General features: G+C 42.2%; 1 protein-coding gene across 1 annotated transcript; it reads right to left on the bottom strand.

The window, feature by feature from the left end:
* Positions 1 to 1,319: 1,319 nt before the first annotated feature.
* On the bottom strand, positions 1,320 to 14,828 carry kiaa0232 (KIAA0232 ortholog). The gene is made up of 8 exons (XM_061030901.1): positions 14,588 to 14,828; positions 11,363 to 11,923; positions 9,935 to 10,075; positions 6,639 to 6,708; positions 6,462 to 6,546; positions 2,949 to 6,330; positions 2,678 to 2,786; positions 1,320 to 1,561 (listed from the first exon to the last, which is right to left on the bottom strand). Exons 2-8 carry the CDS (start codon positions 11,597 to 11,599, stop codon positions 1,545 to 1,547), a joined length of 4,041 nt encoding a protein of 1,346 aa, XP_060886884.1. The 5' UTR covers positions 11,600 to 11,923; positions 14,588 to 14,828; the 3' UTR covers positions 1,320 to 1,544.
* Between the last annotated feature and the right edge of the window lie 252 nt (positions 14,829 to 15,080).

The following is a 15,080-nucleotide window of genomic DNA, read 5'->3' as shown; positions in this document are numbered from 1 at the left end:
TGTAAACCAAAAAATAAAAATAAAAACACACCTCATATGTAAAAAAAAAAAAAAAAAAGCATTTGTACCTTAGTGTAATTATGCTCGTTATGTTTTTGGTTTGACCGTCGCCCCACAGTTTTTGTTTCATGTTTGTATAGGTGCAGCATGAGCTGTCCATGCAGAGTTTGTCCTTTCTGCCGGAGGGGGGGGTGGGGGGGGTGGGGGGGCAATGAACTGAAAAGGTGCGTAGAAACTTGAGATTAAAACACCTGCAATACTGCTTCAGCTGTTACAGGCCTGACAACTGAGAGGTTACCTTCAAATAAAAAAAACCCAAAGCCACAAGAAGCAAGAAACTGGTTTTTCTTTCTCTGCAAAAAGGTATTCATGGAGTCTGACTTTGACTACAAACAGAACTAGGCTTTCTACTCATCACAGCCGTATTATGGAACTTCAACTTCAAATTGAACATGTTTATAGCACCAATAGTCCGTACCATAGAAATTACAAAAAAAATAAAACAAAGTTTCATTCGGTTGCAACACAGGTGTCTGCAGAAATGGCTGTAGTTTTGTCTTTTAATGATGGGGCTTTACCGCAAAACACAAACTTTTTTTTCTTTTTTTTCCCCACTCATTTCTTTTACAGCATTGCATTTCAGGTAGATTATTAGTATTCTTCCAACAAAACTCATATTTGATTTCCTGTTTTTTTTGTTTTTAAAGGTTTTTTTTAAATTTTATTTTAGCCTCACAAACCGTACTAAGTCTACTACTAGCTTTAGCAAGACTATCACCATTCAAAAATCAGACTCATTTATGATAACTTTTCACACACGGGGGAAGTTTCGGGATATTCAGGAGAAAAGCTGCACACATTCTCTACTTCACATTCAGAAAGTCATCCAAACAAACTACTTAAATTAAACTCTCAAAGTCTTACACAACTCAGAAAACCTCAACATCCTCGTTATTATCTTTCTGAACACAAAGATGGAAAGTAGAGGATGCGATAGCAGTCCGTTTTCACACGACATCAGAAAAAGAGGAGTGAAGACTGGCTGGACGAACGCACATGCACAACCATTCAGACACCAACAACTACCAGTATCCTAGTTCAAAAGCAAAAACAAAAAATGGCGGGAACAAAACTGACAGGAATAGAACAAAAGATTGTCCCAACTAACTAACTGTGAGACTCGAATGAGGACCAGTGTACAGAAGAATCAAATTAAACTAATTCTAAAAAACGCCTAAAATGCATTTCCGCACATGGCATCACTCAAAGACAGAACATATTTTTTGAGTTTTCCTATTTCCACTCACTTTTTGTTGATCTGATTTGATTTGATTACACGAGGTTGTAAGTTAGTAAATGAAAAACCAGCAGGGTTATGTGTGGGGTGTTTTTTGGGTGGGTGTTCTCAGAAAAATTAGCCTACATTAGGTTTCCCAGCTCTGAGATGACCCTGAATCTTTGCTGGTACAGTAGAGGTCCAGTCACAAAAGGAGAGAGGAAGGTTTCCCCTCTAACGACAGGTGTCCTCTGCAAAACTGGAGTATTCAAATGTTGCTGCTCCCTGGAGAAAACAAGCCATGCAAATAGTTAGATTGTTGTTCCTGTAACTCCTGCATGTGATTCATAAAAGGCTTGATTATGTCCCAACATCTATTTCAGTTTTCTACCCGGGGTCTGTTTCACATAAATAGACATAACTCCTAGGCTTTAATCTGCAACACAACCTTTCAGATTCCTCAAAGCCACCACACTCCAGTTACGTTACCTCGCAGAAAAGAGGAGATTTGGGATGCTTCCTGTTCTGGTTAGTTTGTATATTACTATGTAGTGTTGGATCTGAGCTAACCCCTTTAAAAGACCAAAGTCACATAGTAATATAAACAAACTAACCCGTCAGGTTCTGGAGAATAGCAGCTTCCTTGTTGTGGAGGCTAAAATTCTCGTAGTTGCAAAGAGTGCGTAAAAATTAAGGAGCACTTACAAGTCTTTGAATGGTTGCTTTACTCAACATAATTGATGATTAAGTGTACTGTATTTGTGGGAGTCATGTTATGGATTCACACAGTCCACTTATTGACTTTTTAAACCCTTTGGGTGCCGATATTCAGATCCGGGGGGTGCTGATTTTTCAGGCGATCAGGTGAGATAAACTCATCTCCATCCAGTCAAGAAAGCATGAGGTACATACCGAAGCAAAGACAACCACGTTCTTGGTCCTACAGAGGAAATGTGACATTTTCTCATTTCCTTCCTGGTTTTCTTTTTTTTTCCAGTGGTCTAAACTGTCTTTACTGAAAAGTCACCAGTCTTTACATTTCCTCTGTGACTGTTTTTGCTGTCATTCAAAGTTAAATGTAATACTTCTTAATCCAGTGTTCTTAACCATCTTTATACATATACTGTATGTATACAGTGTGTCATTTATTTACTGGATGAGGAGGTTTCGGAGACAAAAAGTAGCAATTCAAAGATGATACGTTGATCAATGCATTGCAAGATTCTTCACTTTCAGACCAGTTTTCAGCCTCTATTAAGTCTTACAAAGATATCAAGAGTTGCTCTAGCTTAGGAATCATAGTGTTCAATAACCCTTAGAATATATTTGTAAAGTGTTACTCGTTTGATATGTTCCAAGAAAGCACAATGAATTCATTTGTAAAAGTTAACTATGTTTTACCTGTACACTGAGATCCAGGGAAAAGGGGGGAACAGAGTGTGTTCTGCCACCAGCTCTCGTCCTGCTGGTTGCCAGTTCCTCCCTGTCCACTAACATTTAACAGAGGGAACTAAACGAGACAAACGAGAAGTGGTTAGTGTGTTTCTGTAAACACTGCCTGAGACGTCAGAGGTGGAACTCATCTGACAGCCCATGACAAATATTAGAACTCTGTGTGGTTAGGCCAAAGTGATCACATTATATTGAGGAGACGATTTTAAGAAACCCTCACCTCTGGCATTTCTCCAACAAAGTCATAATTGATCCCAGACTTGGGGATCTGACCTGCTGGTGCACATAAGCAGGACACTTTTTCTCCTGAAGATTCCTCCTTTTGAATCTTGCAGACTGAGACGCCCGTCTCTCCACCTGCAGTTGAAGCAGCTGCTGCCGTTTTGCAGTCTAAGCAAATCTCTTGCTCAGCGATCGGCAGGAGGGTACTTGAACCCTCCTGTGAATCCAGAGAGGTCTGAGCACTCTTCTCCATGCCAGACTTCTTTAATCTGGGTAAGAATTTACCAGATTCCAGTTCTGACTTCCCGTAATAAGGGCCCTCACATTCTGCATCCTCCTCGAGTGGTTTGAGGTCGGCCTGAGGATCATCAAAGACGTCCACCGGGGCCAGGACGGGAAAACTCATCTCCTCTTTGTCAGTCTCAGCCTCTGAATCACTCACTCCACCAGGAGACAACTCTGAGGCCGATATTGGTCGGAAATGAGTCCTGGGGGAAATGCGGATGGCCCTGTACTGTGTCCTGTTGATGCCATATATTCTAGGATGGAAGGCTTCATTCTCAGAGTCCGAGCAAAGAATAGATTTGGGCTTGAACCCCGGACTGAACGAGGCCATGTCTTCAGGCTCAAAGGAACACTCGACATGGAGGACTTGGGAGAAGGGATTGTTCAGGTTGAATGATGTGAAGGGATATTCCAAACCTTGCTCCTCACTATGCAAGCCTCCGTAAGATCCGAGCAAATCTTCATGGAAGATGAAAGAAAATCCCTTATTCAATCCATCCCCTCCTCCTCTGATGGCCTGGTCACTCTGCCCAAAGGACACAAGAGGCCTCCATAGGGGCTTGTGGCCAGGAGCAAAGCAGCTGCCAGCTTTCATCAGCACATCCTTTCCAGTGATGGTGAGCATGTCTGAGCTAGAAGCAGAAGCAGCTGCAGCGGCACATGTTAGCAGGCTTTCTTGGGCGTCACTTGGCGGCACAACTGCCCAATTCTTATCGCCAGTTAGTGTCTTCAGCTCTCCATACACCCCTCCCAGGATGAATGATGTGCTCTCCTTCTCAGAGTTTAAGTCCCAGGGCTTGGACGGAGTCATATAATCCCCGGCAGCATCCACCTTGCAGAGTTTGTTTTTGGCTAAGTCCTGTTCTTCTTTCTTGCCTTCCCACAGGTGATACTCTGATCTCTGCACTGCTTTTTTCTGAGGTCCTTGAATCGGACCTGCTTTTGCCTGCACCTCCAGACAGCTGCAGCAGTAACCGCCTGACTCATCTGAGAATAGCCCCTCACTCGGTTTCTCTGCTCCTTTCCTTACCATTTCAGATTTGTCATCTCCTATTGCAGTCCAAATGTCCTTTATTATCCCTGAGCTGTAGTCATCACTGTGTTGGTTTGTGGTGTCCGAAAACATGCCAGTGCTGTACTGTTTACTCTCGTCCTTTTCCAATGCTATGCCACAAATGGACTCCAATTTAGACTTTTTGGTGAAGGTCTGATTGGACGCTGTCTTAACACTGACCTCCTCACACTTACGCGCAGAGTCTTCCTGCAAAAACTCCAAGATTTCATCCTCCAGATATGTACCAGAGAGAGGAGGGATTATACAATCAATCTCTTCGTTGCCAATATGAGCAGCATCCTCTGTTGGAACATTTCCTTGCTCGTTATCTGAACGAGTCTCCTCCGAATGTGACCACGGACTGCAAGTTCGCGTTGAAAGGTTCGAACAGTGTTCAGTTTCGTCAAAGGCACTATTTTTGGTCCATATTAGCAAACGAGACTGTTTATTAGAATTGGGGTCGAGACAGCTACTAGAATCTGTGTTGTTTTCGTGACCAACGGTGAGTGAGTCGCGGGGAAAAGGAAAAGTGGGGCTGTCATACTGCAGCTCAAAAAGTGAGAAGCAGGATGAGTTCAAAGCAGAAGGTTCACTGGTGGCTTCAGGAACAGCCGGCTCCTCCAGATGCCCAGATAGTTTGCTCAGGGTGAATGAAACACTATCGAGGAGGGGAGAGAGCCGGATGGGAGAGTCTCCGATGAAGCTCTCTCCGTCTATATCTTCTGAAGTGGATGGTGAATAACATCCCCACACTTGAGCCATGGTTTCGAGATCCTCCATTAAGAATCCAACAGATCCCGAAGCTTCCTGTGAGTCTGCCCGTATTGCACTTTTCCCTTGCTGCTCAAGGCCATCTAACACTAAACAACATTCTGCCTCAACGTCTCTTTGCTCTTTGCTTTTTTGTCGAATCATGCTTAGGATCCGACTCTCTTGTATCGAGTCTGAGGCACTAGTATCCAATATGGATTGATAAATATCCACTTCATAGAAGTGAGTGAATTCAGACAGATGCTTGTCATCTAAATCTCTACTATCCTCGGGCTGAGGGCAGCTTGAGGTCCCAGTGAGTTCAGCAGGTTCATCTTCTGCCTCGCCAGGCCCTTCCACAAAGTGCCCATCCACAAACGAGCCTGCTGCTAGGTACGCTCTCTGGTAGCTCTCGTTAGCAATGCAGATTCCCTGGAATCTCTCCGGCAGCCTCTCCATGTCGGCTGACAAAGCAAAGCCATCAGGAGAGTCTACCTTGCTTCGATATTTTGTTTCCAGCTTGCTCTGTCTGCTGCTGAAAGGTACAAAATACTCTGTGATGGGCTCAGTGTACCAAAGCGGCTCTTCCATGTATTCCTTATTGTTTATTCCCTCAACTCCGGACTCTTTCGCTTCCTTCCAGCCAGGATCTTTACGAATCTCCTTCAGCGGGCGCTTCCCCTTTTTATAAAGCTGTGTTTGTTTGGCAGCTCCTCCTGTGGCACTGCTACTGCTCCCTCCTGCATTTCTTCGCTCATCTTTGTCAATGACCTTCATCTGAAGCTTCACTTGCCCACTGTTGCGTGTTCTCTTATTCTTAGCAGCCTCCCTCGATTTGTGCCTTATTCTGACTGCCTTGGTCCTAGATGACTTGGAGTCACCCTGGTTCCCACTTGAGCTTGAGCCCGCCTCGCTGGAGCCAGAAGACCAGGATCTGGGTCTGTATTTGCCCTCAGATCTGTGTCTGGTCTGTCTCTTGGAGTGGACGGTAGACTTCTCCTCTGCTGCTGCCCCACCATGGTATCTGTTTTCTTTCTCCTTCTTGCTTCGTCGCTGTTGGGCTCTCTCGTTGGTCACAGTAGTGATGGTACTGCATGCCTCTGGGTTTCGCTCTTTTGCAGCTTCACCTTCGCTGTTGCAATCTTTTGGGGAGGAGGTGTCCGTGCTGGTCTGTGGGGCTGCGGAAGATGATGAACTCGAGTAAGCGCAGGCCTTAGCCTTGTTCCACACCGTCATGATCTCTTGGAGACAAACAGGTTTTTCTGACAAAGGAGGGAAGGCTTCATAATACCTGCAGAAACAAAAAACACAGAGAGAAAATTGTATTTAAATACATCGGTATCAGCAGAGTTCCAATAAACAAATTAATATGGGTGTGTTCTGCGGCCACTTTTGTAAACAGACACACTCCAGACTACTTACATTTCCACCTGGTCCTTTGAAGAGGGGGACTCAGCTCGCTCTGGAGACTGAGCGCCATCAGATTTCTTTTTAATCTGTTTTTCCTCTGTAGAGAAGACATAAAAATGCTTTTTAAAGGAGATAAGTTCAAATATTTTTTTCTTTTTATCAAATCATGAATCATTCTTAATACCATACCTTTCTGTTTGTTTTGGATGTCCTTTAGTTTAGAGCAAAGCTCTTCAACCAGGCTCTCAATTCCAGAGTTCTGCGCAAAAAAAGGAAAAAAAAAACATTTTTGAGAACTCAATTTCACTTTTGATGCATACTTGTACAAAAGACAAATACAACTGTGAGCTCAAACAATTGATGAATCGGATCTGAGCTCTTGCTTTGATCTTTCACTGACATAATGACAAAGGTTGTACTCTCAGAGTTGACGTTAAAAATACATTGATTCATTGATCAATAATTAAATAAAACATATTTACAGTAAATCGCTCCTTCATCACCAGGTATATGATAGGAAGTAGTAGAGAAAACATCTGGATAAATAACTCTCCTCTCTGGAAATATTCTACAGTGTGTAAATGTTTTGTTTTTCAGAGAAAGGATGAATCAGACAAAGCAAATGTCACACTCAAACATTGTTGTTGCAAAATAAAACACTGAACAACTCTACAAATCTGGCCTGGCACCTGAAAGAAACACAGATTTGACTCTCATGCTTTGCCGAAGTTTTGCACCAAAACATGAGAAATGAAGCACTTCATAGCAAACATGGTAATTCCAGAAAGTGATTTTTGTTTCAGTATCGGGAATAGCGGGCTGCACGTTTAGCACTTTTGCATCACAGCTAGAAGGTTCCTGGTTTGAATCCCTGTCAGAAAGGAGGCTCTTTGTGTGGAGTTTGCATGTTCTCCCATGTATGCGTGGGTTCTCTCCGGTTACTCCGGCTTCCTCCCTCGTCAAAAACATGATCGTTAGGGTTATTTGGTTACTCTACCTTGCCCTCAGGTGTGAGTGTGGGTGCTTGTCTGTCTCTATATGTCAGCCCTGTGATTGACTGGCGAACAGTCCAGGGTGTAACCCTGCCTCTCGCCCAATAACAGCTGGAACGGTTCCAGCCCCCCGCGACCCCAAATGGGAAAAGCGGTGTACATAATGAATGGATGGATATATTGAATGGCTGATAAAAAAAAAAAAAATGTTATTTGTGAGTTTATGTTAATGTAACTGATATATGAAATGGACCATATTAATCATAGACTGCTCAAAAGTGAATAGGGGCATACTCATCAACAATTACCGTTTTGTTTTCTAAAGACTGAATATAATGGCCCCAGGTAAGAATTCACAAAAGCTACTATGACCCCGAGTGTGACCCAAAAGAAAAGAATGAAAGGCACGGGGTTGACACAAGTCATGCCAGCTGACTTATGAGAGCTTAGGCATGCTTGGCTATGCCTGCGCTATATTTAGCTATGTTGCAGAAATGCCTTTAAAAAAAAAAAAGAAGAGAAAAAAAGGCCAAGCAACAGAACAAGTGATTGCCTCACAGTGCACTGAACATTTACTACACATCCTGTTTGGCTCACCGACTTCTCATATTGAGAAATGTGATAAATGAATAACATAAACAAGGACTATAAACAAGAGAAAAGTGTTCAAATGGAACCAAGTAGGAACTGTTAAATAAATCCAAACAAATTCCCAACGTGGCTGCTCCACAGTGCCAGTCCTGCCAGACTCTTTAGCTCAATCACTTCCTGCTCACACTTCCAAGAAAATGTTAATCCTTACCATGCCACCTGACGAAAAGGAAAGCAAAGTTCTCTCCAGCTCTGTGTTTCCTCATGCATCATTGTGCTAATGCCGGTCAGCTGACAGCCGACCGACTCTGCTGCTCACTGCTGCAATTCCTGTGCAGCGTGTGCTGGTTAAAAAATAGACCGCAGAGTCCAGTCCCCAGAGAGGAGCTCCACACTCCTCCTCCTACTCAACCTCATCCTCTTGCCTTGCAGACCCTTCCCCCCTACCCTCCCACCAACTATTATGTTGTGTCATTCTCACTAAATCCCACCTCCTTTACTACTCAGGGCCTGAAATACCATTTTTAAACTGATGGGAATCCCCCACTACATCCTTCCCATGGGGGGGGGAATTCAACATTTTGATTACAATATTCCACAGAAAAGATTCAGTGATTTATTTTCTGATAATTGGTGCAAATTTAAAGTCAGCAGGATGTTTGAGATCAATACTTAAATAATAGTGTTTACAGGGGTCACCAAAATGAACACAGAATTTAAGTTTCTCGACATTACCCTGTTTATAGAAGGTAAGTATTTTTTGATTGTGGTTTACTATGAAACTTATTTTAGTTTTCACTCCTCGTCTCTGTACCTGTGTGTGTGTGTGTGTGTGTGTGTGTGTGTGTGTGTAATATTTGTACAATACGCAGCAGTTGTAGGCTCATGAAATGTTTCACACATGTCGGTTGAGATCCGTCTGAGGACGAGCCTCGGTAATGACATATCAGTCCATCGGTGCAGGATGCAGAGCACCTCAGCTAATAGCAACATGTACTCTAGGAGTTCAGAGAAAGGGGGACAGACATCTACTTTATCGATTGTGGATGACTATCTCATGCGGATAAAGAAAATAAAAATGCTCAAATGGTCTGCAACTTTACATCCGCTGACGCAGAAACATCTGAATGAGCCTCCAAGTTATAGTCTGTGGAGAGAAACTCTATGCTGGTAGATAGTCACCTCTGCTTTTCACTACACACCTGCCCAAAGGCATGTGTGTATACATGTGTTTTAAGGAGAGGGAGAGATGGAGAGACTCCAGACTTTGTTGCTCGGTCTGATGCGGTGTCTCTGACCAGTCTGTCCTGTAATAAACCGAGCAAACTTTTGCTGTGTGACATATGGGAGGATTGTAAACAACAATGTGAATATATGCTGGATTTTCCCGAATTATGAGACTCCCACAATCCAGCGTCACAATTCAGGCCCTGCTACTGCTGGCCTTGAATGAACAATCAGCAAATCTCTCAGTGCTCTTTTTACTAACATAAGGATATCACAGTTTCATGTAAAGACATAACTTTAAATAGCTGACCTCAATATAACCTTTCCCATGAAGACTAATTGATGTCGCCAAAATGAGGCGACATCATACTTACAATGAGGATCTCCCTCCGTTCAATGGGCGATCCTTTGACACCGACATTGCTTTATTCGGTGTCTATTCACTGTGACTTACGCAATTAATATCTGCATGACTGCATCCAAACAAGCAACAAGGAATACTATAGTAACAAATTCCAAACATTATAAGACCAATTACGCCCTCATGGCTTCTGTAACGAAAATATTTTTCTTTCAAAAGTTTCACAAAAAAAGTGGCAGGCATACGAGCTCCCGTCTCAAAAGAATAATAATAACGAACGATGAGAATCACAGGATTACAACAATCATACTTACTTCATCAGATGCAGAGCGGAGGCATTGCACAGCAGCTTGCTTCTTCATTTCCTCAAGACTCAGGTCTGTCCCTCCTTTCTTCTTGCTCTTGCCCCATTTCTTCCCAGTTCCCTTCTCCCAGCCCAAGAAGATGTCATTTTCCTTTAAGACAAAAGAAATAACACACAGAGAGAAAACAAGTGTTAAACAGTGAAGCAACGTAGATTATATAGATTGTGTACAAACATCTCTATAGTGGATTTGTGTTGCATAATAATAATTAGTAGAAACATACAGAAAACACTTCTTCATCAATGTGAGTAATTCAAATACAAGTTAGAGAATTGCTTTTATACACTTCTTCAAACAGGATCAGATACTGGTGAGTGTGCCAGTCAATACACTGGTGTGGTAGTACTGGACATTGGTCTCGAGACCACTTTTTGAAGGTCTCGAAATCTAAAGCATTTTCACTCCGTCTTGTCTCAGACTGGGCAGACTCCGGATCAAGACCATTCAAGTCCACCACTGATCAGCTATTTTCCACGACATTACTTTGCTTCGAATGAAATCAGCTCTTTCTAAAAGAACAAATAACTATAATTCATTCATAATCTGATTTTTATCCCCCAGTTACGGACGCAAACTTCCCAGTGTTCCAGTCTAAGTGAGTGACACGCCTCCTACACACAAGATGATGATTTTTTGTGATATTAATGATCTTGGTCTTGTATCGGTCTCGCCCTGCTTTGGTCTTGGTCTTTACTTGGTCTTGATCCCTAAATGTCTTGGTCTTGTCTCGGTGTGGGACACAAAATGGAGAGAGACAGATGTGCCGCAGAGTTATCTTAACTTAACCTACGTAATTTATTCATGTTTTGTTTTGTTTATGTAAATCTGGACAGTAAAAGAACATTGTATGGCATTGTAGGGCATATGGCCATTTATTCAAGTCCAGAGAAAGGGTGACAAACATGTAGTTTATCCATTGCAGATGACTATCCCATGCAGTTAAAGAAAATAAAAATGCTCAAATGGTCTGCAACTTTACTTCCACCGTCGCATATTCATCTTGACGGGGCGCCAAGTTATAGTCTGGGGCGGTCCCACTGGTATCAAGACACATTTTTTGTATTAATGCATCTCAAATTCAGGTATCAGAATCGTATCAGTATCAGGAAGGAAAATACAGAACATCTCTTGTTAATGTTCTGAAAGAAATCACTGGAATTAAAGGAGGATAATTCAGTGATACACGTGCCATGATGTTAAAGTGCAGCCACAACGTTCTCTCCACGCAAATTGATGTCAACAAGACCATTGTTTTGACATACTTGTATTCCCTTTCAGAGTAAAATTCACTCTCCACTCGTTTAAAGATAGTTCAACCAAATATAGACAAAGAAAACAATTTCTGGACTTTGCATTTAACTCAAAATAAGGCCTCACCTGGTCCTGCAGGTCGTAGTCGTAACTGTCGTGCAGGAGAAGGCTGAGAACATAGCGGGTGTAAATCATGGCATCGATCCCGCACTTCTCAAGCTCCTGACCGAGCCAGCTTTGCACTGGACCCAGCGACTGGAGCAGGGACATCTCTGAGGCAGGCAGGGGGCCCACGAGGGGGTAGGGGCAAGAGAGATTTTCAGGAGGAGCAGGACCGTCTGAATCGGTGCTCACTGGACGCATGAGACCTCAGGTATAGGCCATTCTCAGGTGGAGCAGCATTGTGATGGGAAGTTACTGAAGGGTGATCGGTGGAGAAGGGTACGGAGAGAGGATGAGGCAGAACCTTGGGAAAGGGGGCAGTCACTCCAGCAGGATGCACTGAAGGGGCTCTACATGGGGAGGCATGTAGGATGTTTTCTGTTTTTTTTTTTTTATTGCTTTGAGCAAAAAAAGGGGGGTTTACTCGTCAGGCATGGCTTATGCTGTTGAGCAAAACACACAGTGTGTTTGCGTCTTAGTTGGAAGAGTCCATACTGGTGTTACTTCTTACTTCACCGGCACAACCTGAAACAAAACAAGTAAGAATCGTTAATATTGATGCATTCATAACTTTGAAAAAGATTGAGATGTCAAGGACTTTATTCACAACAACCCCTCCCCCAAACCGCAAGAACAAAGCCTCTTTGTATATTAGAAAGTGGGTGAAGGGGGAAAAAGTATTTAATTTTAGAAATGCAAATTCTATTATTTCATTGATATTGACAGAAAAAAAAAACAGAGGACAAATGCAAAGACAAATCTTACCAAAGCATACCAGTTTGTTTTAATACAAAATTAAGTTTTATTGGCCTTTCAAAGCTTTTCTTACAAGCAACTTAAGATGCTCCTGAGAGAGGACCAGGGTCGAAATGTACTTTTTGACTCACCGTCCAAGGTGCCGAGAAAATTAAAAAACTTGGCCAAACATATTTTTTGCAGGCCAAAATAATAAACTGTGTTTTTGTTTATAAACATTTTTTTCAGTACATTTAATTGAGTTAATAAGGCATTTATGTTCCATTGGATCAGATCACTGATTTAAGTCACGAATCATTTTATTAGATCAGGAAATTAAGTGTCACCAAATAATCTGAGTGTAGCTGATGAGTACTCTGTCCACTGTCAGTTTGAAAGCATTGTACTCAGGCCTCCATCCAACAGGTAAAATGTACATGCTGAGAGAAAACATTGCTTGGCTACATTTAAAGTATTTTATTTTTTATTGTGATAAATTCAGATGTTCACGGTGTGCTTAGTGTGAATGCCTATATCAAGAAAACGCTAAAATTACGATGAATTGCGCAGGGATACTACATAATGACACCAACACAACCCTGTTGTTGCACAACATGTTTTGTAAAGTAGCTTTGCCTTGCCACATAATTGCAACGATAAACAAATATCATGGGAGGCCAATATCAGCCAGATAATATGGGTCGGGTTTCACTTTAAACCATGGTTGTGTATGCACTTCCCCTTCATTAAGCACACTCTGGCGTCTTATGTTTGTGTGACGGTATCTCAAATATTTGAATAACTCGAGCCTGCATGTGCAATGTCTACCTCATTTTGAAACACCTGAATTTACATCAAGGCTTTGCAATAGACACTAAAACAGGAAGCTTCACTTTACACAATGATGCCGAATAGTGATCATTTTTGATCCTCTTAAAAAACAGCTGCACAGTTTCAATAGAATAGAATAGATGTTTATTGCCATTTGCACAGGTACAGGAGAGTACAGGTACATTGGAATTTTTGTGCGTTTCTCCCAGAGTCAGGTTCTACAAAAAAAAGTAAAAATTATATATAAAATAGAATAGCATTATAAGAAAAAAAGAGTAGAAAGTACAAAAAAAAGTGAAAGTAAAAATAAATAAGTTGTAGTAACAGCTAAGTGATTTAAAATAAACTGCACAGAAGTTATACACTGTATTAAAGCAAAGATATAATACAAAAAATAACAAAGGGGAACACTGTACAATGAAATGAAAATATAAATATGTTTTCTTATTGCACTTATTATCTCTTATTGCACCTGAGGTTATTGCACACATATTTTTCACATTATATAATTGCACTGTTTTTTAGGTTAATATTGCACCAACTTTTTAGATAGTAAGAAATCAAATCAAATCGGTCTTAATTTCAGACCATGACATACCCAATAACTGCACGAAATAATCTGTATACATGTGCTGTCAAGGGGCAGGGAAACGCTTGCTGTCAAGTGCATGTGTGTCATATGGCAGCAGTGGATTAGTGAACCGACGTGAAGAGCAAATGGAGGCTGCGCCGATTTGATTGGCTGGCCCGGCCGTCACTCCACAATGGGCATATTATAGGTTTCCCGTAAGAGACGTCAAAAGGGCAAGATAAGAGGCTTAGCACACCATTTCCACAGTCATGTTACAGTTAAGTCAGTTCAATAAATACAGATGCACAACTTCAAAATGAAATGTGAGCTAGCGTCACTGATCATTGCAAAATATGGCTGACCAGCTGTTCACAACTTTACCCAGTAAGCCACTACTCAAGGCAACTATGACATGAAGCAGAGCAGAATAATGCAATGTGATTTGCGTTAATAGCGCGGTTCATTTATTTGTATTTATTCCATTTATTTGCAGTCAAAAAGACAAGGTTATAGCTGGACCTCCGACCTTTAGCTAAATCAGCTAAGCTAAGCCAAGTTAGCTGCCGAGAGCTTCTTCTTCGTCTCCTGTCATGTTTCAGTCTGTTGTCATGATTGTGTTTAATAATCGACACACCATACTCAAGCCGGGCAGTATATTAATCTACATATCTCCCCGTTTCCATGGAGATAAGAGTTAAACGGGTGGCTGACATTTAGAGCCCCTCGGTTCAAAGTTAGCGAGCTAACAGCAACTCACGCAGGTCGGGCCGAGTCTAAACGTAACACCGGGACATGTCAGTACACTGTAACGTCATTAACGTTGTTATTCAAAGAATAAAAACACAGGATAGTCAACGCTGGCTTTCTTAAGTCGGCTTGTTGTTATGGCAATGACGGGTAGGAGGAGGAGCGGCTGCCCCCACGGTAAGCTAGTAGACGTTTTCCCTTCATAAATGTACGCCATATCGTCATAGTCACTACACTACACGAAACACTTTCACAATCCGATGTGAAAAACACTGAAATACCGCTTAAAATGCTGGTTTTCTTACCTGCCGTGCAGCGAAAGGGGAGCGGCTACTTCTCTCCCGCTGCCGATCCGAGCTGGAGCTCTGGAATCCGCTGCGGTAGCATCGCAGTATGTATCATGGACGCCGACAGAAATGGCGCTGTTTTTTCACATCCAGTGCTTCTTCAAACAGCGTCAAGGAAACCGACGACATTGTGGCTCAAGCAAGGGGGAAGGTCATTCCGCGATGAGAATAGTGACGCAAGAGCCACAATGGCCGGTATCGAAAGCCCAGTTTCACTCGGTTACAGGACTCCTGAGTGCGCCGCCCCTCCGCGTTCGTATCTAGGCAACAGGGCGAACCTCTGCCGTCCTACTCGCGTAGATTTGATACCTCCGCTCGGGTATTGCATCAGAAACGTAACTAGTGCGTTATCATTCAAACTCTAAAGTAAAAAAAATATGAGGATAAAAAGCAGGTTAAACGCAAAAAAGGAAATATATGATTCTTGTTGAGTTTCAGTTTTTATCAATCC

The sequence above is a fragment of the Labrus mixtus genome, chromosome 23, assembly GCF_963584025.1.
Source record: "Labrus mixtus chromosome 23, fLabMix1.1, whole genome shotgun sequence".
Taxonomy (NCBI): domain Eukaryota; kingdom Metazoa; phylum Chordata; class Actinopteri; order Labriformes; family Labridae; genus Labrus; species Labrus mixtus.
The sequence above is the reverse complement of the archived record's forward strand: the minus strand, read 5'-3'. Positions and strand labels throughout refer to the sequence as shown.